Here is a 26,655-nt window from a genome sequence, read left to right as displayed (position 1 = left end):
CTTATTGTGTCTGCACCTTAATGATTCATAACAGTATAATATTTATGTGTGTGAGTACCATTAGTACTCAAAACACAATGATACTTTTAAATTTGAGTAACATTACCCTCGAAGTATATTGTCCGTTATATTTACTAGTTCTTAATGTGTTTGTTTTTTAGGCGATGCTTATTTTAATGTGAAAGCTTTTCCTTCTGCTCTCGGGTAACGTCTACTCTTCCAGTTCCAAATTATAAGATGTTTTAGATATCTCAATGTGGACTACATATGTACCAAAAATGAGTTACGAACTGAAATGCATCTAGATACATATGAGTCAGAAAAGGCTAGAACATCTTATAATTCGGAACCGAGGATGTATTAGACATTATGATAAACCCTGAAACTTGTGTACTTGCAGCTCAATAATTGGTAGCGCCGCCTCAAAATCATCTAGGTTGGTGCTCTCTGGGCTCTATCATGGTTTAAGATGAGTTCAATACTTCAATTAGGTGAATTTAGTGTAGTAGTCCTGACTTGTATTCGTAGATGTCTCTTTTTAACACTATTTTAGTTTGGTTTGTTGTTCCATGTTCTCGTATCATACCACGATGTGGATGTGCGAGTTGAATTCCATATTTCCGTCATATACTAACTAAGGATGATATGTCTTTTAGGACAAATAGTCGTGTCTACCTATGTCCATAAAAGGATGTCGAAAGTTTGTTTAAATTCGGATGTATCTAGACACTCTTTAATGTATAGTTTATTCCTTTTTAGTCATATTCCTTTACACTGCTTCAGTTAGTTTTTACTTCAGTTGGTTAGTGAATATTTAATTACACTTGATGTGGTATGGTGCTCAATTTGGTCGTTGTTGGGCGGCATACATGTTCAGGTATTAACGCTGTCCAAGGATAGTAGAACCATCATGATCCATGAGATCAAGGTCAAGGACACCCAAGTCCCTTCTCTTTGGTGTCACATTGTCAAGGAGGTTTAGTTCATGCAAAAGCATTATAGGCTGATAATCTGTTATTCTAAAGTAGGAACCATGAGGAGATCTCATGTCGAGGCTGAGTGTTAGAGTCAAGCAGTGTTTTCACTACCATTGGCATGGCTGCAACACATGTGAAGGTACATCCTGTCAGATATCATGTTATTTACATATACACAGAACCACTCATGGGTTGAATGGTTCTTATAGCTTTCCATGCTTACAATTTAAAGGTGGTGCCAAGAAGTTCATCAACTCTACTCCCAGCAAGGACACCCAATGGCAAGGTTTGCTGTTGCTGGTGGCTGGGAGAGTTATGGTTTCAACTTTCAACCCTCTAGATATCAATGAACATGGCAGTAGTTAACGTTGTCAGTTCGTTTCATGTGGTTGTCCATTTTAGTAGTGTATTATCAACACGCTACGTAAGATAGCTGACGAAGACAAAACAGTGGAAATATGTGATTAAGTTACAGATATGCCATGTGGCTCGTGGCTGGGAAGTAACATTGGCGTAAATCTATATTATTACATTTTAGAAGCTGTATACAGCTAGATCGATCTAGAAATAAATATCTCTCACGAGATATAAAGATACTAGTAGGGCTATTATATTGCTACTGTGTAGAGATCTAGCAATCTCACATTATAACTAGTAGTTTACTTGTTCTCTAGTTGCTTCACTGATGGCATAATAATTATTTTGTAGAGCTATTCTCGAAAAATCAAGTTCAGTTCATTGTCTTATTTACTTCTTTGCTGCCTCATTTATTTAATCGATAAAAAATGTGATACGCTTATTGGAGTACAAAAATTAGATGATCAGCTTATTTCACTTTGTTCCTTGCACAAGACACTTGTTATTAAATATTTGCATTTTCTTGGGCAGAAACTGTAAAGAACACTGTATACATGAGAAGTGTTAAAATCAAATGATGCAGTGATAGGATGCTAGAATAATAACTTCGCATCATATCTGTTTTGCTATCGCCCTCTTGCCTATATGAGTCCACATCCTTGTACTCTATCCGTCCGCAAAGAGGACAATTTAGACATGAGCACTGTCTCTGATAGGAACTAGGGTCCTACCAGGTCTCGGTCTCAGGTTGTAGGGGTGGAAGGGAGGGTGGCGTGGCTGTTGGCACGGACGACGGCGGCTGGGCGCCATGGCCGCACGAGGAGGAGGGAGGGCAGTGGAGCAGGGAGACGGCTAGGGTTTAGGGACTCCGACTCCTGAGGGAGCCGGCAATAAATATGTTTATTGCTTGGCTTCATACGTAGGGATTACATGTGTTTATATAATAGGCTAGCTACTCCAAAACCCTAGATAACTTGGGCTAAGCCCTTAAACCGACCTACTATTGGGCCTCTTCCGGGTATACTGGAGCCCGGTCATAACAGTCTCCAACATACTATTTTGACCATTATAGTTTATTCTGGATATGTAAATAAACTGAACTATGAAAGTCTATCAGATCAACCCAAATCATTATTAGCTGTCAATAATTTCACTACGTGCTGGCGAACGGATGGAGATCATGGATTGCTGGTATTAGGCTCACTGTGACTGGTTAGTACAGTAACTAGTAATCCGAAGAAATACACACATGCTGAAACTACAGTACTGTTTTTTGTGGTTCTTTTTCAGTTTTTGAATTGCCAGACAAATTTCTGGTAAATAGTGCAGAGGATTTCTGAACTTCTAATCATCTCTGTTCATCAGTCGGAACTCTGTTTGCTTCTGGACTGTTCGTGCAATTCTATTGCCAAAAAACATAATGTACATTATGATTTTGGTTCCTCTTTACAGAAGTGTTGGTTATGAAGTTCACCATAAGGAAGTTAAATCAACTCATAACCAGAAAAATGCCTGAACCTCATGTATGGTGATTCTCATGTTAAACCAAAATCTAGTTCCCGTCTTCGCGGGCGCGCTGTCCAACAGCAGCCCGGGTATCAGTGAATGGATCCATCGATTCTGTATACTCCCAGGGCTCTAGAGTTGATCGTCCTACCACTCTGTCTCAATCATGAACTGCTTGACAATGAAGACCCAAGCAGGACAGCGAGCCCGGGTATCAGTGAATGGATCCATCGATTATGTATACTCCCAGGGCTCTAGAGTTGATCGTCCTACCACTCTGTCTCAATCATGAACTGCTTGACAATGAAGACCCAAGCAGGACAGCGAGCCCGGTATCAGTGAATGGATCCATCGATTCTGTATACTCCCAGGGCTCTAGAGTTGATCGTCCTACCACTCTGTCTCAATCATGAACTGCTTGACAATGAAGACCCAAGCACAATTATCTCACATGCCATCGGCTGACCACTAGTTCAGGCAAAGTTTGCAACTGATAATCAGACTCCAGCCGTTTGAGGCAAAACTAATGATCAGAACTGACGAATGCAGCTTATGCTTCCTGCTGCTTCGCCCTGAATGTCAGCATAGAACTACAAAGAACCAACACAACGCAATAAAACAGCACGGCTGCAAATAGCGCACTCAACTCAACAGCAGTCACAACGTCCCTGAGCCGTTCTAGCTACACCATCCCCACGAACTCAGCTGTTAATTCTTTCTTTCTTTCTTTTTTTCCTGTTACCATGCTTGAATATTGTGACAGCCGGCCACTTCTACATTACTGCTACTAGTACTACCTGCGGTTCTCTTTGATCACCGCTCCCATCCTACTCTTCAGTCGTCGCAACTCCACCACAACGACGCTGATGTTGTCCTTGCTGCCGCGCGAGATGGCGAGCTCGACAAGCAGTGCCGCGGCGTCGGCCGCCGTGCTCCCAGAGACGGACTCGGGGTACTTGGAAGCCGCACGCCCACTTAGGCAATTCCTCGCGATCTTGCAGGCAATGTCGTTGGACATGACGTCCCACAGACCGTCGCTTGCCAATATAAGGAACTCGTCTTTGTCTGTCCGGTCCATGATGGTAACCTCTGGCTCCGCTATCACATATGGTTTCAGGTAATAGTCTCCTGAAATGATAACAATAAGGAATTCAGTGATCGATTCAGAACAGTAAGCAATTTGTGAGTTTATGTCTAATGCATCATCCTGGTGGAGTTGTTACTACACTAGTGGCCATTACAAAGACTTGTATCTAGCTTGGTTTCACTGGGTGCCGCAGAATACAAAATTACAGAGTTCTTGCAGAACAGTGATAGACCATGCTCTTCCACTCTCAGCTAGCATCAATTGTGTTGTTATTACCAACGCATCTCACATTGTTAATATCTTCTAAAAAAACACTATATATCTCAGCTAGGAATATAAATCTTGTGCATCTCTACCAACAAGGAAACTGTACTGAGCAAGATGATGCAGCATCGTACCGATTGACCTAGAAGTCGCAAGCACTCCCAGGATACGGTATCCGTTCCAGTTAATGACCCTGCCACCAGCTGCTTCTACTCTTTCCAGCTCATCAGGTCGGTCTGGCTGGGAAGCGCGAAAAAGAAGAGGAAGTCACTAAAGCAAACAGACATTACTGGCGTACAAAGCTGGAGTTACAGAAAAGGGAAACTGTACAAAAGGAAGTTACCCCAGCAATGACGAATTCAATAATGTGTTTGCATGGACAGACAATAGACACAACAAAGATATAGGAACTTGCAGTTCAGAATAATGAGCAATGATGATTTTGTATAAAGTTGCTACAAGGGCACGTTCGAATGAATGAAGTTGAGGCGGATATCTAAAGGAAGAGCGACAAATCAACTATCTGCGCATGAGGAAACAAGATGTTCTAGTTGCGGATATATCAAGCCATATCAGACGAGAAATTTCGACTCTTCAAGTATTGCCAGAGTACCAGATAGGACAACTGTCTGTCACCAACCTCCCCCAAATCACTTGAGTGCCATTGCATACTGCTAGCACCTTCCATCTTTAATAGACAAATCCAAACGAGGTTGATCAATATAACTACGAATTCATGTTTTTGTCAACCAAAATGATCCTTACAGGCTCACATGTTCAAAAGTTGTGCCCAGCGTTTTGAATCGTATACCTCTACCTTGCATCAACTATTTCCATCTGCGCCGAATCACGCAGAAAATCTCTTCTGCATCCTGCTTCGTTACAGTAAGCATCACACGCTGTACCTTGGTCCCCCCCAATGACTGGGGAAACAAATGGCCGACTAATGGCAATGCTTAAAGCAGCAGGCTGGCAATACTTGGACAAGCAACCATCATACTACTTGATATGACTTGACAGATCCGCATCTAAAGCAAGTTATTTTCTCAGTTTCGATAGTATCTATAATACGCCGCTCTTGCCAATGCCCCCACCTCAACCTCGTATTACCTCCATTCCGAAATATAAGCCTTTTTAGAAAGCTATGCTTATATTCTGGAACGGAGGTAGCACTAAACTACATGTACTGAACTTTCACATATGTTGCAGAAAATGGTACATGGCGCCAGTTGCGGCGCCAGAGATGAAGTGCTGGGTATTCATTTTCAACCTGTGTATTCATTTTGCCAAAATCCTCATGTATTTGCCAAATTTTTCCCTGATTTATGAGGAAATTCTAAGGTTTTGTCAAAATCTTCGGTATTCAGCTGCATACACAAGAATACCCCTGTCGCCGTCCCTGCATGGCGCACTGGGATGTTTAACCCCACAATCAATGCCCGTATAGCATTACTAGACAAACTTAGAAAGAAATGGCATAGAATGTTAGTCTTTAGCCCGCAGTGTGTGTGTTGGCAACAGATCTTTGAGATCTGACACGGGGTTTAGACACATGGTCTCATTGCAGAGTTCATATCATTACCCTTGATGGCCAAGGACTCTGACTTGGTCATAACTCTGTAAACGCTGCGAATAGAGATGCGAGCCGGATCGCATCAAAGTCCCACACGTCGTTCTTTTTTTGTGATTTCTACTACTCCCTTCGGCCCAAACTAATTGACGCGGCTCGGGATTACACTTGTACTGGACATAGTATACTGTATACGGGTGCACCGATTGATTTGAGCCAGAGGGAGCACAAAATTTGACCTCAAATTTTGAAGTAGAAAACACAAACTGAGCTAGATGTGAGGTTTTGTGAGATACCACTTTACACCTTAGCTACAGAGTCAGGCATAAGTGCAAGTGCAAGCAAGCACAAGACGCAGAAACATATATAAGTACATCTTTTCTCGACCATAAGCAACCGTTGAGTATAGGAATTCTCAGGGGTAGTGTACTTATAAGCTAGCTAACTTGTCCCAAATTTTGTTAAACCGATGTGGGTGAGCTGAACTAAATTCTCACTGCACAAGAAAGCCATCATCATCTGTAGATAATAGGTTGATGACATTTCCAGAGAAAGCCAGCATCATCTGTAGATAATAGGTTGATGACATTTCCAGGGCAAGAAAAGCAGCCGTGCCTGGTGCCTCACACATTTGTTGAGGCGCACGGCACAACCCCAACCACAGACAGAGGTACGGGCCAGAGCATGAAGCCCGTTTGGTGCCAAACCAACTTCGCGCCTGCCAAATTCCACGGATGCACATTTGGCAACCATGGGCACGCACGCCATCTACGTGTCGCGCCCGCCGGTTCTCGGCGCCATTAGCGCCCACAGCCTAGCAGAATTCTTTTCCTTAACGACCCAGGCAGGGAGGTCGGAAGGTTCCGTCGGACTGGCGGGCACAACGTGACAAGGTGACGTGGCCTCTCGCACCCAGCTCGACCAGATCTCGCAAGGAATGGAATGGAACACACGAAACGTCCCTGTTTCGACACGGCCACGCAGCCAGAAAAGCAGAGGTTGGTGCGGCGCGAGGGGCAGGACGATGGAGCCCGCGGGCGCGCGCGCGACACCTGCCCCCCGGGCCGGAAAAGATCTCGTGGAAAAACATGGCGCCATGACGGCGACGTGTTTGTGTTTCCGGCGTCCCTAACTCGCAACCGGCCCGCTCCCAAATCTAGATTACCGCGGATCTACGTACGCCATGGTTTAAGGTTAAATCTTTACTTCATGATGGTGATCGATATTGTTACCTTGTGGTCGGAGGAGAGCGGCACGGGCGCGCCGCCGCGGGAGAGCACGGCGCGGGAGTCGCCGCAGTTGGCCACCACGATGCGGCGCGGGCCAACCACGGCGACGACGGCCGTGGAGCCCACCGTCTGCTCGCTTGCGGCGTCCGTGTCGTCGTCGTCCGCGCCCACCTCGCCGTCCACCCGCGCGAAGCACGCCGCCATGGCCTCCTTCCACCGCGCGCCGTCGTCGTCCGAGGCCCCGCCCTGCCATTCGCTGCCCACGCGGCGACGGAGCCGCCGCACCTCCTCCGCCAGCACCACGTGCATCCGCTCCCTGCACGCCTCCGCCACGCGGGACCCGCCGTGCCCGTCGTACACCGCGAAGAAGCCCTCCTGCCCGTTCTCAGCGTCGCCGCTCCCCTCCGCCGCCGCCTTCTCGGCCAGGAAGGGCGGCGCGACGGCCACCGCGTCCTCCATCTCCCGCCGGCGCCCGATCACCGACACCGCGCCGTGCGACACGCACGCCACACCCATACCATCCCCCGGCGCCACCCTCACCGAGTCAGTCGTGTCCTCCTCCGAGCCGCCGTCCGGCGCCGGGCGCACCCGCTTCGCTCCCTCGTCCTCCGCCGCGGAAGACACCGTGCGCCCGAGCCTGCGGAGCTCCAGCCGGCGCCGCCTTGCCGTGCGGGCCACCGTCACCAGCCTCCTCTCGCCGGCGAGGAGCTGCTCCCGCGCATGACTCGCCGTCTCGCTGCTCATCTCACCCCACACGAACGAAACCCAACAAAAAGAAGGAACTCGGGACGTGGCCTCGCGCAGCGGCTTTAATACCCGCGGGGAAACGGTGGGCGGAGGCGGCGGTGCCGTCGGATGGGGCGGCGATGGCCCGGATGCGCGACAGCGAGGGCGGGAGGCGTATCCGGACGTGGATCTCGCGGGGCTGGACGTGGACGGCGGCGATGGGCCGGCGGCGGGCGCGTGGCGGGCGCGATGCGCCTCGGGACTCGAGCAGCGGCGTGGTGCGCGCGGCTCACGTGGACCCTGAGGTCGAGCTTCTGACCCTGGCGTGTGGGTCCGGCCGTTCTGTGGAGTTAGCGGTGTACAGTGGACAGGGTCTAGGGAAGGGTGTGCCGTTTGGCGCTTTTAGGTAACGCGTGGGACCTGGATGGAAAGGCGGAGGGGTTTACGTGGAGGAGAGAGGGGAGACGGGTGTGGGGGCATGTCGTCCTATATTGACTGATAGGGAGGAAACTGGTATACGCACACGCACACTGACACACAAGCTGTCTCAGGCTGAACTTTTGATGGCCATCACTGAATAAGTTGTCTTCATAGTTGATAATAATGGCGCCACGATTAAATAACTAGAGCACGAGTGGGCAACACCAGCGTACATGTATTTTCAATATTTATCTCCTATTTATTTATTTTCGGCGATCAAAATTTTCCTGCCAAAAGATTGCACAAAACTCGGCAATGATGGCGCCCCAATTTAAATACCACTAACAGTAGCTGTAGGTAACAACATTGTATGCATATATGTTTTCGATACTGATCTATTTGGAGACTCATAATTTCAGGCCAAAAGATTGCTCACAATCTTGTCAATTCACAAAGCTTCTATAATCAACTTTGCATTACCGAATCACATACTGTCATGTTGCCATGTTGTTAGTTACCTTAGATTTGTGCAAATTTTTAATCCAAGTGCAATTTTCCCTTTGTGTCTTTTTTTTGACACTATCTTCCCTTTGTGTCTTAGTTCAGCTTGTTTTGGTTTAACTCTGCACATTATTATGTTGCCGCGTGCCGAAAAATAAACTTCATTTTGTGTACACCGAAAGACAAAATTTGCTTGGTTAAAGGGTAGCAGCTAGGCGGAGCTCCAACTAAACAAAGATAGGGTAGCTGTCCCACCTTGATTTGTGGCAAAATATTTAAGTTAAACATGTTTTTTTTTAATAATTTGGCTAGTTATACTTTGAAGGGACGTAGTCTCCGTGTGAGAAAGATATACTTGTTTTAGTGAACATCGCCCAAAATCGATTTGGAAAGTAAAACTAGGACTTGATCTAATATTGTAGGAATGAAGAATAGCATTTGCGCGAGCTCATTATGCTGTAACGCAATTGATGATGAATTGTGCTCAACTGAAGTCATTAGCTACTGCTCGGGTGGGCAATAAATGTAGAATGGAGTGTCTACGATTTTTGCGGATTGTTTTACTTTACATCTCAGTTTGGAAAGTTTGAATTCATGCATTGTTTGAGGGAGACAAACAAGGTGGCACATGAGGTAGCTAGGAACGGTTTCATAGACAAAATCTGTTGTAATTGTGACGATAAGCCCCCAATGTCCATTTTGCTTGCAAACCTTTCTAGATTTTGTAGCGATTGTCTAAGTTTAATAAAGCTAGCCACCATCGCCTTCCCTCGGAAAAGAAATAACTTTTTTTTTGCGATACCTAATTCTTAGTCTAATTATGCCGTGAGGCGCCAGTGGTGACTTCGTCAACCTCAAGATATGCCTGCTCAGTTCCTCGTTGGTGCTCATAGGGGTAGGGTGTGCGTGCGTGCGTTCATAGGGGTGTTTGTACGTGCGTGTTTGTGAGCGTTTGCGTTGTACTGTGTTCTAAAAAAAAGTAGAGCTTTGCCATTGTCCCACTATTGTTATGTTTCTAGGTTATACCTGTATTCGAATATGTGTGTTTGTATTTTATTGTACCAGCTGATTGCGTTAGAATCGTATACTTGTATTTTGGAATTTTTGAGCTTGTCCTAGCTAGCTCAAATTATTTGCGTCCTTGGCCACCACGGGATAGAGTACATAGGTGTGTACTACCTGGACCATTGTCGATGAGTTACATTCCTCGTGCATTATCGGCTTGTGGTGAAAGAAGCCGCAATAATAATGCAGCGGATCATGCACGCAACGACCGGGAATGATCACCTAGGACGGAGCCGGTTGGGTCGCGTCGCTGTCCGAGTGCACTGCTGCACTGTGCGGAATCGCGGGGATTGCAATGGCGTGATTCTGATGATGGCGCACATACGACTGGCCGGAGAAATAACACGAGAGCACCTGACCTGACCGATAGTTTTGCACGAAACAGGCGAGAATTTTAGGGTGCGCGCCCTCGCTCTGGCCTCGGCGGTGTCCGCCGGATTCGGGAAACCGGGCTGCTTTGGGCGGTAGGGATGGAGATGGAGGGGCAGGTAGCGAGCGGACGGCGAAGCGGTCGTCGGGTCTGTGGGCGGTTGCTGGGGTGGAGGAGGGAAATACGTAGTATGGGCTGCGATATTTGGAGCGTGGCGGTGGACGCGTGTCGACGGCGTCGGGGTGCGGAAGGGGTCCAGGTGCAGCTCCTAGCCTGCGCGCCCATGCTTCCAGGGTCCTGTGCGGCGGGGCCCGCGTGCGCGACGTGGATACCTCGGCCGTTAACGACGCCCGCGTGTCTACTCACTCATAATTTTTTTGAGGTAGTGTCTAGTCACTCATGGCTAGTCTCGCTAGACAGAGCTCCCCTCATGTTTTTCCTTGAACCGGGGTTGAGCTTCATTTTTTTTTTTTTTGAACATGTAAAGATTTTATTACAACTAACAACACTTTACAGAGAGGAGTGTGAACGGACTCACACTTAACAAGGAGAGAACATCTCTACCCGGACAAAGACATGTGTCCGAAGAAAGGCACCTACTCCCTCCGTCCACAAATAAGTGGACGCACGCGGTTTTCAAGAGACTTTAATTTTTTTTTGTAAAAAAGATCCTCATTCCTTCAATCAATCTGCTCATTAATCAAGAAGTTGCTTTGATTTAGGCGCTAATAAATGGTGTGCATGCTAGTACCCAATAAAACAACATTGAGAAACCAAAATTAATTAATGGGAGCTGAGATCAAGGCATGCACTAGGGGTCTAAACGTAAAAAATATACCAAGAAGTCTAGATGTACACTTATTTGTGGATTTCTTAAAAGGCTAAATGTCCACTTATTTGTGGACGGAGGGAGTAACAAGTAGAGTCCTCTTCTGAATTCTAAGCGCTAGATTTGCTTGATGATGTGCCTTTATATTATAACACCTGTTGATATGGGCTACCCTGCTACGATGGAAAGTTGAGGATGCCTGTATAGTAGCAAGGATAGGTCTAATGTTCCAGTGACCTGCGTCGTGAAGTTCTTTATTTCAGTTGGTGGATACAAGTTACAGAGAGAGAAACTTGAAATAACTTGAAATTACAAGCAAGTCCTACCTTTTCCCAAAAAGAACCCTAACAAAAAACTTGAAAAACGACCGAGTCCTTCTCCACCAGCGGCTGCTGAACCTCGATGCAACGGCCGTCGACCTTGCCGCCGGGGACGAGACCACTTGGGGCGGGATCAACGATGAGCATCGCGCCGCGCCGAGGTTGAAGAAGATCCTCCGCTCTGGCTCACTGGCCTAGAGGAAGAAGAACCGCGCGCTGGAGCAGCAAGCTCCGCGGGGCGACCTTGGCCAACCGGAGCAACGGCGCCACCAAGCCGATGTTGATTCTCTTCGCCGAGAGAAGCTTCAAGGACGACCCTAGGAGCTCCAGATCTTGCCGTCGTCGATCTCTGCCCGCCACCGCAACGTCCAGATCTGACGGGATCGGTTCGAAGTCGAGCTCCACCGAGCTTATTGATTGGAGGCGCGGAAGAGGACTCCCCACCTGCTTTTGTCTCCGACCATTGGAGCACCACAAAGGGAGGAGTCGCCGCCGCTGGCCGGCCAGAGCTGCTCGAGAACTCCGGCCACCCAAACCTCTGGACACACGGCAGGAAGCCACACCGGCATAAATCCATACAACCTACAAGAAGAAAACTGATAAGGGAGCGACCAACTGGATCCTCCTAAGTTGATGCCCGATCTTTCACAGCGAGAACCTGGGGTAGTAATTCCTCCCAACAACGCGATGAACGCAGCCTGGAGAAGAGGGAAAGAATCCAGCAAGCAACAGATCGATGAACGATACGCCTCAAACCAAGAGCTAGACAATCCTTGATGAACACAAGAACCTTCGCAGCGGATATAATAGATAACGGCAGCACCGTACCCCCGGAGGGATGATACACGTGATCACACGCAATAGGGAAACCCTAATCTTTTAGACTAAACTTGAACTACCCTAAACCCTAACTGTGCCATCTCCTTATATGAGAGGGAGAGCTGGCTGGCCGGCCCCCTTATTGGGCCTAACCTAGTTCGACTTGGACAGGCCCAAGTCAAACAGACTCTATTAAAACCCTAGATGGCCCACAGCATGACCTGGCTACATTATTATCTCCTAATAACAAGATTATAATAAACTACTGGTACAACCTTAGACCCAAATATCATATCAATGGCTGTCCTAGAGTACCAGGCCCGGATATCCATATCATCTCTCCCCTTCTTCAAGAAGCGTTGTCCCCAACGCGTGAGGGTCTTCTGGAAAAAGGTGACGTGATATGAACATGACACGTCCTCGCCGTCCTCAAGTCTTGCTTGTCTTCCACACCACATCCTCCCTCGCGGCCTTCTCGACTTGATACAGCACTTGGCGCCTCCTTTCTTCTCCACATGAGTTTGGCCTTCGGCGCCAATTCCTTCTTCTTGCGAGGTTTTGATGGACCCTTGTGTCGCTGCACATGACCCTGTACAAGATGTGTAATTCCTGGGCCACATAGATGTCTCACACGTCCATCCTTGCCTCGATGAAAGGACACGGATGTCGCCTAGAGGGGGGGGGGGGGTGAATAGGCGATTTAAAACTTTTACGAGATGGGCTTAACAAATGCGGAATAAAACTAGCGTTTACTTTGTCAAGCCCAAAGCCTATATACTATTGTTCACCTATGTGCACCAACAACTTATGCTAAGCAATACAAGCAAGTATGTGATAGCAAGATATATATAACTTCAAGCACGATGGCTATCACAAGGTAAAGTGCATAAGTAAAGAGCTCGGGTATAGAGATAACCGAGGCACGCGGGAGACGATGATTTATCCCGGAGTTCACACTCTTGCGAGTGCTAATCTCCGGTGGAGAGGTGCGGTTGCTTAGTGCTCCCGAACGTCACAAGAGGCTCACCTTGAGGTGTGGTTGCTCGATGCACACCAACGCCACAAAGGCCTCACCCCAAGATGCGGTACTCACACCACACACCGAACGCCACGAAGGCGCCTCACCTAAATCTCCGGTGACCCTCGCCACGAAGGCCTAGGTCACGGTTCCACTAAGGGATTTCCTTCGAGGCGGAAATCGGGCCTTACACAAAGGTTGGGGCACACATCCACAACTTAATTGGAGGCTCCCAACAAACCGCCACAAAGGCCTAGAATCCGTCTAGGGTTCCAAGAACCCAAGAGTAACAACCTTCTTGCTTTCACCTCCACGAATCACCGTGGAGAACTCAAACCGATGCATCAAATGCAATGGCAAGAACACCACAAAGATGCTCAAATCCTTCTCTCTCAAATTCCAACAAAGCTACAAAAGCTATTGGGGGAATAAGAGAGGAAGAACAAAGAGGAGAACACAAAATTCTCCAAGATCTAGATCCCAAAGATTCACTCACAAAGAGATGATTTGGTTTGGTCGAAGTGTGGATCTAGATCCCCTCAATCTTTCTCTCAAATAGATGCAAGAATCATTGGTTGGGGAAAGAGAGATCAAGCTCACAAAAAGTCAACAACAATGGTGGTGAGCTTGAGAGAAAAGTGGAAGAAGAAGGAGCCAGGGATTAATAAAACAAGAGAGAGAGGGGGCATAAAAGGAGGCCCCAAAATCTGCCCGTTGGAGGCCGGAGCGCGCGCGGGAGGGGGAGGCCGGAGGTACCGGCCAGGTTGGGCCGGTACTACCGGCCATGGTCGAGCAGCGCTGGCCAGGAGAGGCCTGGGGCGCGCGGGCTGGGAGGGGAGGCCGGAGCCTCCGGCCTGGGTACCGGCCGAGGTACCGGCCAGGGCTCCAACTCCCCTGGCTAGTATACTGAGCCGCCCCGCCGCCACCGGTACCTTGGGCGGTACCATGGCCGGAGCCTCCGGCCGTGGCCAGGCCGGCGGTACCGCCCAAGCCTCCGGCTTCTCTCTCCTTTTCTTCTTTTCTTTTTCTTTTAAACCCAAATTGAAGACACACTTCAAAAGACAATATCTAGAGTTTGGAAACTCGGATTAAGACGAAACCAATTTTGTTGGAAAGAGGACGACAAGAGCTACCCAACAAAAAGTGAAAATATGGAAACTAGCTGGGGGTGATTTTCTATTATTTTTAGAGGTGCAACACCTCAACATGAGAAACCGAGAAAATCACCAAACTCGAAAACGCAACAAGTGATCTATGCGAAATCCGTTTTCGAAGAACTAGAGCTTGTCATGAGAATAAGCACAAGCTCTAAAACATCACATGGATAAGATCCAAATAACAACCAAGAAAGATGATGCAAGGATGCAAAGGTTTGAGCTCTCTCCGAATGATACGATCGAGTTACTCACTCGAGAGCCCTCTTGATAGTACGGCAACTAAACTAAGAACCGGTCTCCAACTACACCATAAGACCGGTGAGAAAGAAACCCTATCAAGAGAAAACCTTAACCTTGCGCATTCCACTTGAGCTTGATGATGATGGTCTTGACCGCAACAAGATGGAACGCCTTTCTTGATTGTGCTTGCTTGACGAAGTCTTGTAGATTGCCCCCCCATAATCCACCATGGGAGAGCTTCTTCTTCGGCGCATCTTCTCAAATCCATGAACACCATATGGATGGCAAGCTTCAAGCATATGATCTCTTCGAGTTGGCTCATCTTGAACTTGCACATCATTTCTTCATTCTTCATCATGTTGATGTCTTGAGATAACTTGAGGGCTCACTTCATCTTCATCTTCAAGACATACTTGACACTTGATATCCTTCATCAATTTCTTCTTATTACAACCTTGAAGCCAACATATGGTTCAAGCATTGCCTATGGACAACTCCTACAAATATAACTCAATGCAAACATTAGTCCATAGGGATTGTCATTAATTACCAAAACCACACATGGGGGCTCCATGCACTTTCACTCGATGTATCCGCGGTGTCGCAGAAAACTGGACTGCAGTACTCCTAGCACGGAAGTGCCGCTGCCCACTGTCTCCACTGACGCGCCCGCCTCCCACTCCTCCCACGCGCATCTGCGCCATATGCACTGAAACACCATCAGCGCACCCATCATCAGTCTGTGTACTGACATCAACACAAACTGGAACTGTAGCACATGCTGCAACATCCACATCAACAATAAGTGTAGCTTCATCCGGCTTGTCACCAACAAGAACTGGCTTGTCATCTACAGGCATGGCTGAAACATCACCAACATCAATGCTCGGAACATCATGCACCTCTTGTTGCACTTTAGGCTTGTGCAACTTCTCTTTATGCACCACTAACTCCACATCGGACTTGATATGATCATCACCCATAGGCTTCAAAGTCCGCTGTTTGCCACCATGCATAAAAGAATATGTATTTGCTCGCCCAGCATGTGTCACATTGCGATCATACTGCCAAGGACGCCCAAGTAGCAATCCACACACCTCCAATGGCAACACATCGCACTCGATCTCATCAACATAATCATCCACTGTAAATGGCACACGCACCTTATGAGTAATCTTCAGCATTCCACAACTATTCAACCACTTAAGACGTTTAGGTTCAGGAAGACACCATGTAGACAACCCCAATGTTGCCACCATCGCCTTGCTAATGCCATTAGTACAGCTACCACCATCAATCATCAACTTGCAAGCTTTGCCCTTGATAATGCACTGAGTCTGAAACAAACTCCACCGCTGAACCTTGTCAACTGTCTTGCAAGCATCACCTTGTACCTTCTTGAGTTGCATATTCAGCCCGCTCAATGGTACATCCGCCTCAACAGTCACAGTAGCGCTCTTGGTATCAGAGCCAGGTTTCCTCTCCTCTGAAGATGTCACCTCGACTGTAGTGACTGTTGGTAGTGGAACAACCTCCTGAATAGGAACTACGCACTTGTCCACTTCCTCTATTGCATGTACAACTCGGGACGACTGCTCACTATCCTCCATATACGGTAACACGAAACCATTACGAAGAAAAGTTTTGTAATCCTCCCAAGTTTCAGCAAATTCACCTCTGTCAATCGCATCCCACCAATAAGCATACAACTCTTCGTCCACACGCCGGTGAGCAAGAATATATGCATCATAACCAGTGAACTTTCCTCCATATCGGCGACAACGAGTGAAACCCAATTCCATGTTCCTTTCCCAATGTTCATATTCCTCAACAGTCGCATCATGGTGTAAATACCACTTTAGTTTGGACAAATGACGTTGTACGCCCTTCCGTATGTCAAGGTAATCATTGAACACATAACCGGCCTTCGTGCCACGCAAACACCGTATGCCACGCACATCGTCTGCAAATGAATCAAGAACATCATCAACAGCATGAACTAGCATCACCGGAGAATCCACCGCAGCAACAGGAGAAACCGCCGGAGGAAAAACCGCAGCAGTCTGAGCCAGCCCGGCCCAGGGCCCGGTTAGACCGGCCGCCAGACCGGCCAGCCCGGTTCCTGGCCCGGTTGACCGGGCGCCAACCGGATGCGTCGTACCGGGGCCAAACCGGATGAAGTTTTGCGAACTTCCCGGTTTGCCGCCCGGTTGACCGGATGCCACGCCGGCCGGCCCGGTCACTGGCCCGGTTGACCGGATTCCAGACCGGATTTTTCCTGGTCGCGAAATTTCGTCTTCTTCCCAATTCTGGTCACGATTTTTCGCGATTTTGACCTCCGAAACAGCCATGGATGACCTCCAAACTGCACCAAACAACGCCAAACTTCCTCCAACCAACCTCCTTCGACCGAGAGCCAAACTCCTCCGATCTTAGAGCTAATCTTCTCCGATGCAAACCGACCAAAGAGATCGATCAACAACACCTCGCCGTGAGCAACCCAGAAAGCTGATACCACATGATAAGGGAGCGACCCACTGGATCCTCCTAAGTTGATGCCCGATCTTTCACAGCGAGAACATGGGGTAGTAATTCCTCCCAACAACGCGATGAACGCAGCCTGGAGAAGAGGGAACGAATCCAGCAAGCAACAGATCGATGAACGATACGCCTCAAACCAAGAGCTAGACAATCCTTGATGAACACAAGAACCTTCGCAGCGGATATAATAGATAACGGCAGCGCCGTACCCCCGGAGGGATGATACACGTGATCACACGCAATAGGGAAACCCTAATCTTTTAGACTAAACTTGAACTACCCTAAACCCTAACCGTGCCATCTCCTTATATGAGAGGGAGAGCTGGCCGGCCGGCCCCCTTATTGGGCCTAACCTAGTTTGACTTGGACAGGCCCAAGTCAAACAGACTCTATTAAAACCCTAGATGGCCCACAGCATGACCTGGCTACATTATTATCTCCTAATAACAAGATTATAATAAACTACTGGTACAACCTTAGACCCAAATATCATATCAATGGTTGTCCTAGAGTACCAGGCCCGGATATCCATATCAAAAACCTAAACTACTATGTACATTCTAGGCAACCTATCCTTCTCTCCTCCATACAGCGGCTCCGCCAAAATTGAGTCGGATCGAAGGAGCGCTCGGGAGTGAGATGAGACTCTCAAGGTACTGTAGCGAAGAGAGAGAAAGGAAGAGGAGAAATGCGTGTCGAGCATCTCTAGCCGAGTTTCGTACTGTCCACTGAAATTGTCTAATTTTTAGCGGTGTCTTCCGAACAGATATAGTCTGTCCTCATAAAAAGGAATAGTTCATAATTTTCACCATGGACCTCGCATTGGGAACAAATGAAGGCTCTATGAACGGGTTGTCTGGAGTCGTCCACGGCAGCTCTTCATTCGTCGTTGTCAGCATCAAATTTGTCCTCCCAGGCAATGTCCTTGCATATGTACTCGCCGAAACCAACGTTGATGTCATAGCGGACTTAGCAGCTTCTGCCGCTGATCTAGGTAGGTCAAACCAACGGTCTACCAGGCCGTCGGCGAGAACCTCAGCGTCGTGGTGTCGTTGTCATTGAAGAAGCCCGTCGTGGACTGGGAGGCGCTCAATGTGACGCTCCATGTGCTTCCTCTTGCCTCACCAGCCGCAGGTCACCCCTATGTGTACCGTATTGGTGATCGCCGATTTCTTTATGTGGGCGGCCACACGTCAACTTTTTCGTGCCGGTGTTATACTTGTGACGCACCACATCTGCCTCCCAAACTTCTCGTGACCACGATTTTGGCTTCATCTCCGGCGGCTATGCCTTGCGCGGTTTGTGGATTCGCACACTTCTTGTCGGCCGCCTTCTTCACTGTTGTCTTTGGATCTCTCGGTGCCATTGCTGCGAGGGTTGAGCGAGCGTTGCATCCACGGCGAGGTTTGGGTGGAAAAAAGTAGCGACAAGTAAAATTCGCGGAGGAAAATAAATGAAGATGAAAAATGTGAGAATATGAAGCGGTTATTGTGTCAATGACACACATGCCCACACTCGCCACGGCGCTTTGCTTTAGGTCGGACATGCCCGGCAACGACCCTGTGTAGGGGAAAGAGGTTTCAGATGCCGGACACTACTGAGCCACGAGCGAGCCACATCGAGGAAATTTGGGACGAAGAACTGAACTCAATATTTTTTCTCAGGAACGCATTGTGGGACAGCCGAGCTCTCTGTGCTCACTTCCTCTGTTTAGCCTTGGGTACGACACGCCGGTCTCTCTCCCTCACTCATTTCTCGTTTCCCGTCACTCGTCATTGTCCAGGCCTGGCCGTCGTGCGATCACAGTCACGAGTCGCTGCGTTACGTGCCACGTGTGCCGCCATGCACAGTACTGGTTCGTAAACAGTACAGGTTCGGAGTGTTCCTGCCTGGCCGTGGCGTGGCTCCAAATTCCTCTTCTCGGCGTGCGAGCGGTTCGCTGGTTTTAGAATTCCGCGGCCGATGGTGTGATGGATGGATCCTCGGAGCAGCATGCATGGCTGCGGCGGTCTGTTCAGCTCCGCACTGTGACCAGGTACCCACAGGAACTGTTTGTCGTCCAGCGGTTTTAATATGAGCGGCTGCTTGGTGAAAATTAATTTCACCTCGGTAAGATTAGCATCCCAGCCACGTCCCGTCGGATAGATCGATTGGGGTGCTAGAACGCGTTGCCGCTTTTGAGGAGCGAGTTTGGCCAGCGGCAAGATTTAAACGGTTAGGAAGAAATGAGTATAAGTGAACATAGATTGAAAAAATTATTTAAATTTTATTATATATTATAAAGTTGAATAAAAACGACCAAGTTTATACTGAAATTTATCCTACTCGCCGTTGGTCGGGGTACGTGACAGGCAGCCTCGCCGCCGTTCTTCCCCTTGGCATGTTGCGTACATGCTCGGTCTGTGGGCACACACGCCCTTGATTCGCTCATTTGTCGGTGCGCGACCGCCGCTGGTGAGGGCGGAGCTTCCTTGCGACATTGCCCCTTCAGCAGCGCCCATCTCAGGTGCAACTCCTCGTTCTGAGAGACCCGTGTTGTTTCTTGGGCGTTGGCCTTGACACGGGTTTGCGCATTGTGCTCGAGGATCCTGTGTCGCTCGGCCACCATGAGGACCTCCTTCATCGGTGACCACTCGACGGAGATCTGGTCATGCGTTGCAGGATCGACGAGTTGACCTCTGCTCGGTTACGAGGCAGGGTCCCTTTTGTTGTCGCGCCGTATGGAGCGACGTTATGATACCCGCATGCTTCGGGTTTGCTGCTGGCTCTGACCGTTGTCCCACTATGCCTACAAATGAGATTATTTGTACTGATGATGTGGATTTCTTTCGTAAAGTAAAAGAAAAAAAACAAGTCAATATTTTCTGCATAAAATTGGTTAAACTTTACGTCGGCTGATAAATTCTTTTATGAATGCACTACATTTTAGCAACGAGGGAGTACCGGGTTTGTCTTCGTTTCGAAAAAAAACTGTGTGCTGTGCAACCCCATTTATTCTCTATGTTAATTTTACTTGCACAAAACGTCATTGGCATGCAACCATACGTCTATATAACAACACGCGTTTCTTACAGGTTCCACCTCGAGCATGGATAGATGCATGGATAGATGCATGCATGTCCGCAGAACTCCGGACGCACTGGACTTGCCCGCGCCACACGCATCCGTAATCCGATCTGAATTCGGTACCACTCTCGGCAGGTGTCGATCCCATCAACTGATGCATATGCATGATCTGGACTTGCCAACAAGTACGCACAACACACGCCTTTCATTTCGCCTGCCCTGCCTTGACAGCGCATGCACGTACAAGTAGAGCTAGTCAAGCTTCATCGTCACACCCAGGCCTTGAGCCATAGTGCGTGCTCGCGTCGATCGTCTCAATACATCCCTACGATGTGAAATCAAAGGTTTCCAGATCAAGCGCACGATCGATCGATCCAAAGCCACGCGCCGAGCAAGCGCTCGCACGTACACACACACAACAGACGTTGCGTTACGTGCGTGCATTGCATGCTTGAGAGATTAGCTTTTGGAATAGGAATATGTCTCCGTCTGGACAACTGGAAGAGAGGCGGTACCGATCTTGTGTGTCCACGTGTTGGCACGCACACAGTCACTACGGGAACCCGCCGAGGGGCCGACGGCCGGCGGCCGTCGGCACAGCCTGCCTCGCCGTCGGCCCACGCCTGTGCCGACGGCCACCGTCGGCACCTTGCCGTCGGCACAAGGTAGCCTCGGCACAGCCTGCCTCGCCGTCGGCACAGTAGGTAGCCCGACGGTGGGACGTTGCCGTCGGCACAGTTGCCGTCGGCCCCTTCGTCGTGGGCCCCACGACGCCCAAACGGCCGTTAGCCCAGCCCATCTGCTGTGCCGACGGCCAGGCCGTCGGCACAGCCGCCTCGCTCAGACAACCAGAGCCTGCCACGCGTCCCCCGTTCAGCTTCTGTGCCGACGGCCAAGCCGTAGACCCAGCCTCGTCAGCCCGCGTCGCAGTTAGCCGCCGCCCAGTTGGCCGCCTACCTTCCTGTGCCGCCATTTGGCACATCCAGGTGGCTATGCCGTCGGCACAGACCATACCATTTGGCTTTCCGCTCCATTTTCCAGCACAGCACAACACGCATAGCAAAAATAGCAGTAATATACATTGAAATGCATCACAAATATTGCACAGCACATAATCATCATCGTCATCATATCAAACGTAGCAACAACATCATCGTGATACAAATATGTGGCATGTAGCACACACGATCATCATACATCGTCAACACATGGCACTTACGATCAACGCACACCCGCTTGACACCTAGCTAAGGGGGACCCAAGATCAGGGGAACCAACCAAGTTCCGTACTCGTCCATTCATGCATCCGGCCTTTGTCGCGGTGGACCGAGGTAGAACCATGGCCTGAACCATCGCCAGCAGGTGAAAACCCTGAAGCACCGGGAGAATGGCGGCCGGGGTGCATCGGTGTGCCCTCGCGCGACGAATCAGGAGAGGGTCGGTTCCGCGAACTTCCCGTGCCCTACATGTTTGACAAGAGTTAGCATCTTACACATGGGAAAGGAAAGCGGTGAGAACTGGTTAGGCACAGGACTTACCGGAGTCCGTGCGTAGTATGTGGCCGCGAAAGCTTCCCTCGATGGGCACACTGGAGTCGGCCCCGGCCTAGGTGGCTCCTCTTCCGGAAGTGCGATCCTCTCTCCAGTCTGGAAGAACGTCCTGAGCGCCTGCAAGATAGTTTAGATGTCAAGCGCTGCAGATATAAAATAAAGGGGAGGTGGGACTTGTCATGTCTTTGAACCATAAAAGATTGGAACTTACACGACTCGTCGCCTCCTGGTAACTCCTGGGACTTGTCACTAGTGACGATGGAGACCGTCGTCCGGGACGGCTCGAATCGATTGACAGATCGCAATGGCCAGCTGCCAGAGCACGTACGTGCGTGCAGGCCACACACCTGTCTAGAGTTCGTACCGAATGAACAGCTACACACTGTGGTCTGTGGACGTGTTCATGGGCCATGACGTACGCGCGCGACTGCAGGAGCTGTGCGGCGAATGCGGTGCCGGTGGTCATGCACGCCGGACACATTGCACCGCAAACTTTTCGTCTTCCACATCATGGGTTAAGGTGCTAGTGCACGCCTAAATGCCTAATCGATCCATCGATCGGTCACCCGGCCTCACTTGGACTACATGATGGAAAACCAAGCGAAAACGGACGAAACTAAGCAATGCTACATTTATTTCCATTTCTTTTTTGCAGAAGAGGATACGGATGTAGAAAACCCGGAAACAAATATTGTCGGATCGATGCACACTATATACGGTGCGGATGGAGCAGAAAGCAGACAAAATCAAGGAGAACATGAGAACCAGCGAATCTGATCCCTAAACCTAGCACGGTTGCTCAGTGTGGAGTATGGCAAGTGTCGACCCGCGAAAGCTTCCTCGAACCAAACAATGGATTACGTGGTCGTGTGTTTTAGAGCATCTCCAGGCTCCAGCCGTTGGGCTTTCCTGGCCGAAATCCGGCGCTAGCACTGGATGGATGTCAAGTTTGGTCTAGGGAGGTCCATTAATTTTTCTAGTGACGAGCTTAGGATAGATGAAAATTTTGGACAAATGCCGGTGAATTCAGACAAAATAAGACGAAATTCGTTCAAACATAAGCGAAATTTAGAGATATTTAACATATATAAGCGAGATCGTACATATATAGGCCGAATTCGTAATATATTTGAATTCGACCATATGGGAACATAAACTAAAGCTAGAACACGACGATCTACATGCCGAAATGGCGGTAGAAGATCATGTAGTCGCCGTCATCGTCGTCGTTTCTGGAGTTGCCGGCGTCCTCGGGTGTCGTTGCCTATTCGACGGTACCTCGGAGGAGGGATCCTCACGGAGGGGAGAAGAAGTAGGGGCCATAGGGCGGAGTGCACACGGGACGGTGGTACGCGAGTTACCCAGCTTCGGAACACCTGCACGATGACAGGGCCTACTGCTGCTTGTCTGGAATTATCTGGGCGCTTTCGCGTTGTTACAATGAGTTGTGGTTGTGCCTCTAGGGCTCCCGGGATCCGGCTTATATAGACGCACGGATCTAGGGTTTACACGGAGAGTCCTAGCCGGAATACAAGTTGCCTAACTACGGTACAAAGTCTTGCCGTGTACGTCAAGGATCCGCCTTCCTCCAAGTACGTGCTGGATCCGGATACTTCATGGGCTTCAACGGATCCGGCCTCCTTCGTAGGTCGGTTAGGATCCGGCTCCTCGTTCCTGGGCTGGACTTCATCCTTCAGGATCTACAAGAATCGGGCCGCCCGATGGGCCACATGCCTCACCACCAACTATGGGCCACCCGGGCTTGCCGGATCTAGGCCATGCCGTTGATATACCCATAAAGTATACCCACAACAGTAGCCCCCGAAGTTCTCCGAGATTCATCATTCCTCCGACTTCATACAGCTCGGAAACGAAGAGAATCTTGAAGAGCTTCAAAACTTCTTACTTGATTCCGGGTTCATTCCTTCGGAAATCCTTCATCTATAGATCACGTACAACAACGGAAGCTCCACTTTTCCCGCGCACAACTTCCTCATTTCCCGCGCTAAATTTTCGCAGATGCAAATCTTTAGCCGGAATTTTCGGGAGTGCATGGTTAAGTTACCTCCACGTCGTTTTACCGCACTTGACCTAAAACACGTGTCATCCATCCAACGGTGTGACCGTTCCGTTTCCACCGTCGGATCCGAATCCCGAATCTCCGCGTGCGGCCTATAAATACCCCGCGGCTCGGTAATTTCTCATTCTTTCACCTCTCCTCACCACTTCGTCTTCCTCCTCGCGCCGCGCCGCCCGACGGATCTCGATTCCGGCGATCTTCGCCACGGTGAGCTTCGCGCACCGCCAAACCAAGACTCCCCTCGCGCCAAGTTTCCCACGGTTGAACGGGAATTTCTCTCCGCCGCCGATTCGTGGTCACGCGGGTCGGTTTTCTTCAAGTCCGGCGACCCCATCTTCATCGGAGCTCCGTCGAGCCACCGCGCCATTAGCGGTAAGTGCGCCGGCCTTGTAGAAGATAGACTTAGTGTAGAAGATAGACTAGGTGATCCGGGTATTCAAACACTTTGTATGGGTGCAGCCGGAAGCATGCCACTCGATTCTTCGCATTGTACTGGTAGCTCTCCGAGTAGCCCGGATCCCAATCAAATAGAACCAATATGCCCGGATCCCATATCATTCCTGCCACCATATGTTTCCGACATTAGACTAGCTCAACCGTTTTCCGCATCTTCCAGCACCGCTCCAAGCCGGATCCCCTCCCTCCAAGAGCTCCAAGAAGAACTCGAGGGACAAGCTAGGATGGCTGCAAAGGTTCAGGAGGCGGAAAACAAGAGGGCGTCCAAGGCCCGGATCCGTGAAGGAGAGCGGGGTCAGTGGTGGCCCTGCGCAACAACTGATGTGGAGCTTAGAGAGCTCCAGAACGAGGGCATGATCTCCACTCATTGGAGTTTCACACGTGACTCCGATGTCCCCAAGCCCGAAGCCGGAGAAATTGTTATGACCAAGGCTTGGGTGGAACGCGGACTTTCACTTCCCTGCTCGGAGTTCTTTCTCTCCGTCCTCAACACATACGGGCTCCAGCCCCACAACATCTGCCCAAACTCATATCTCCTCCTGTCCAACTTCGTAACTCTTTGTGAAGGACACCTTGGGATCCGGCCAGATGTCAAGTTATGGCAATTCTTTTTCCGGGTGAAGAAAGAAACCAAGGACAAAGCAATGGTGAACTGCGGGAGCATGACGTTCATGCTCCGCCCTAGCCGCATGTATCCTCCCCACGACTCGCATGAATCCGTCCGGTACTGGAACGCCGGATGGTTCTATGAGAAGAACGCTGCAGTTCCGGATGTCCATCAAGGCCTGCCCCAGTTCACCAACGAGCCTCCGGAAGAGCTCGCAAGCTGGAGCTTCGTTCCTTCACTCACCCAAACGCCTATCTTGGAGAAGGCAGCGCGGAGAATCTCCTGGCTAGTCCACGACGGACTGACCGGAGCTCAGCTCACACTTAGCTGGTTTTCCCGGAGAATCCAGCCTCTACGCTACAACGCACGCCTGATGTGCGCTTATACCGGGGCGGATGATCTCCTCCGGGTTACTCGCCACGATCTTCCGGCCGACTCTCTGAAGAGGAGGTTCAAGACTTTGGTTAAGATTCCCAAGGGCCAACAGGTCCCGGAACTGATAAAGGACATCTACACAAACGACCAGTGTCCTCCGGTAAGCTCTGTTCTCTTCGTTGCTTCAGACTTCATAAGTTTTTGTATGTTAACTCTAACTTTCATTCATATTCCTTCCAGCTCAACACTTTGGCGGAGGATAGCTTCCGCACCATTCTTCGTGTCCCTGTCACCGGCGACGCGGCGGAGGAGGCTCCGGAAGACGATGAGGAGGAAGAGGAACAGGCACCCCGCAAGGCGGCCCCTCGTCCTACAAAGCGTCCCCGCGCCAAGGCTTCCGGCTCTGAAGCCGGAGCTAGCGGCGAGGCCTCCGCCAAGAAGCCCAAGACCACAAAGCCACCTCCGCTAGACTCAAGGAAAGCGGAGCGTGCGCGCCTGAGAATGCTTTCAACAGCTGGTCAGCGCTCGCGCCCCATCATCCCCGGCGCCCCGTAAGTTTCCGATCATGATGCAATTTTATCTTAGCGAAATTATCTCTTATTTAACCCCTTTCACTTGTTTGCAGGAATCCGAGCACCACCGCCACGCGGACCTCCGGCCAAGAACCTATCACGAAATATATGAAAAAGTCTCCGGCAGTTGGTCCTTCTACACCAGTTCCGCCAAGTGCCTCCCACCCTACTCCTCAGCCGTCTCCTCCTCAGGCTGATCCATCTCCCCCTCCTGCCGCAAACACTCCACCGGAAATAATTCCGGTTAGCAGCGAGAAAGTGGGCGGAGAAGATCCTAAGGCCAAAGGCCCTGCCCAAGAAGACGCGGAAGAACAAGGCCAAGGAGAAGCTGAAGTCACTTCTTCCGAGAAGGCTGGAGAAGGTGCTGGCGACATTGTCGTTTTTCCGAAGAACTTTGGAGATCCGGCTGACACCACTTCCACCCCCAAGGCATATGCTACCAAGTTTTTCAACAAGCTGTCCGAGGCGGAGAAATGGGAGCTTGAACAAGATCTACTCAACGCCATGCTGAACAACGCCTGGGGGAAACCTGATGCCGGAACATCGGAGATCCAGGATTTCAAGAAGAATGTCGGCCAGTTCCTCGACAAGCTCGTCTGCAAGCAAAAGGTACTCCCCAGTAGCCCCCAAGCATGTAGGCGGAAACTCAAAAAATAGTTAGCGCGTAGATGCTTAGAGAAAGATTACTTCCGGGAAGGTTTTTGAATTGGATCAGTAGCCCCCAAGCATTATGGCGGAAAAGTTCCGGCAATAATGCTTTGGAGGAAACCACTGTTACAGGCGGAATTTTTACTCCTGCTCTGTCTATGTCTTACAGGAACAGCAGGCGCTGCACTATGAGCTGCACAAGAACATCGCCCTTCAGCGCCGCGTTACTCTGAATCAGGCGGAAAATATCCGGACTCTGAAGGATGAGAATGCGGAACTGACTAAACAACTGGCGGACGCCCAAG

At 49.7% G+C, this 26,655-nt stretch overlaps 1 protein-coding gene and 1 long non-coding RNA gene across 2 annotated transcripts; both read right to left on the bottom strand.

Moving 5' to 3' along the window:
- Nucleotides 1-3,312: 3,312 nt before the first annotated feature.
- On the bottom strand, nucleotides 3,313-7,754 carry LOC127343168 (probable protein phosphatase 2C 8). The gene is made up of 3 exons (XM_051369284.2): nucleotides 6,994-7,754; nucleotides 4,326-4,431; nucleotides 3,313-3,968 (listed from the first exon to the last, which is right to left on the bottom strand). Exons 1-3 carry the CDS (start codon nucleotides 7,732-7,734, stop codon nucleotides 3,634-3,636), a joined length of 1,182 nt encoding a protein of 393 aa, XP_051225244.1. The 5' UTR covers nucleotides 7,735-7,754; the 3' UTR covers nucleotides 3,313-3,633.
- Nucleotides 7,755-21,160: 13,406 nt separating this feature from the next.
- Nucleotides 21,161-21,845, bottom strand: LOC127339776 (uncharacterized). Its single transcript, XR_011754186.1, has 3 exons — nucleotides 21,824-21,845; nucleotides 21,601-21,729; nucleotides 21,161-21,524 (listed from the first exon to the last, which is right to left on the bottom strand). It is a non-coding gene; the product is annotated as an uncharacterized lncRNA (long non-coding RNA).
- Nucleotides 21,846-26,655: the final 4,810 nt, after the last annotated feature.

The sequence above is a fragment of the Lolium perenne genome, chromosome 3 (genome assembly GCF_019359855.2).
Source record: "Lolium perenne isolate Kyuss_39 chromosome 3, Kyuss_2.0, whole genome shotgun sequence".
In the NCBI taxonomy this organism is placed as follows: Eukaryota; Viridiplantae; Streptophyta; class Magnoliopsida; order Poales; family Poaceae; genus Lolium; species Lolium perenne.
Note: the sequence above shows the minus strand (reverse complement) of the source record. Positions and strands in the feature narration are given on the sequence as shown.

Excerpts from the sequence above, each read along its gene's own strand:
- LOC127343168 (XM_051369284.2), bottom strand. The coding sequence starts at position 7,734 with ATGAGCAGCGAGACGGCGAGTCATGCGCGGGAGCAGCTCCTCGCCGGC. Across the intron at positions 4,432-6,993 it reads CGCTCTCCTCCGACCACAAG|CCAGACCGACCTGATGAGCT; the intron begins GTAACAATATCG and ends CGCGCTTCCCAG. Across the intron at positions 3,969-4,325 it reads TGCGACTTCTAGGTCAATCG|GAGACTATTACCTGAAACCA; the intron begins GTACGATGCTGC and ends TTATCATTTCAG.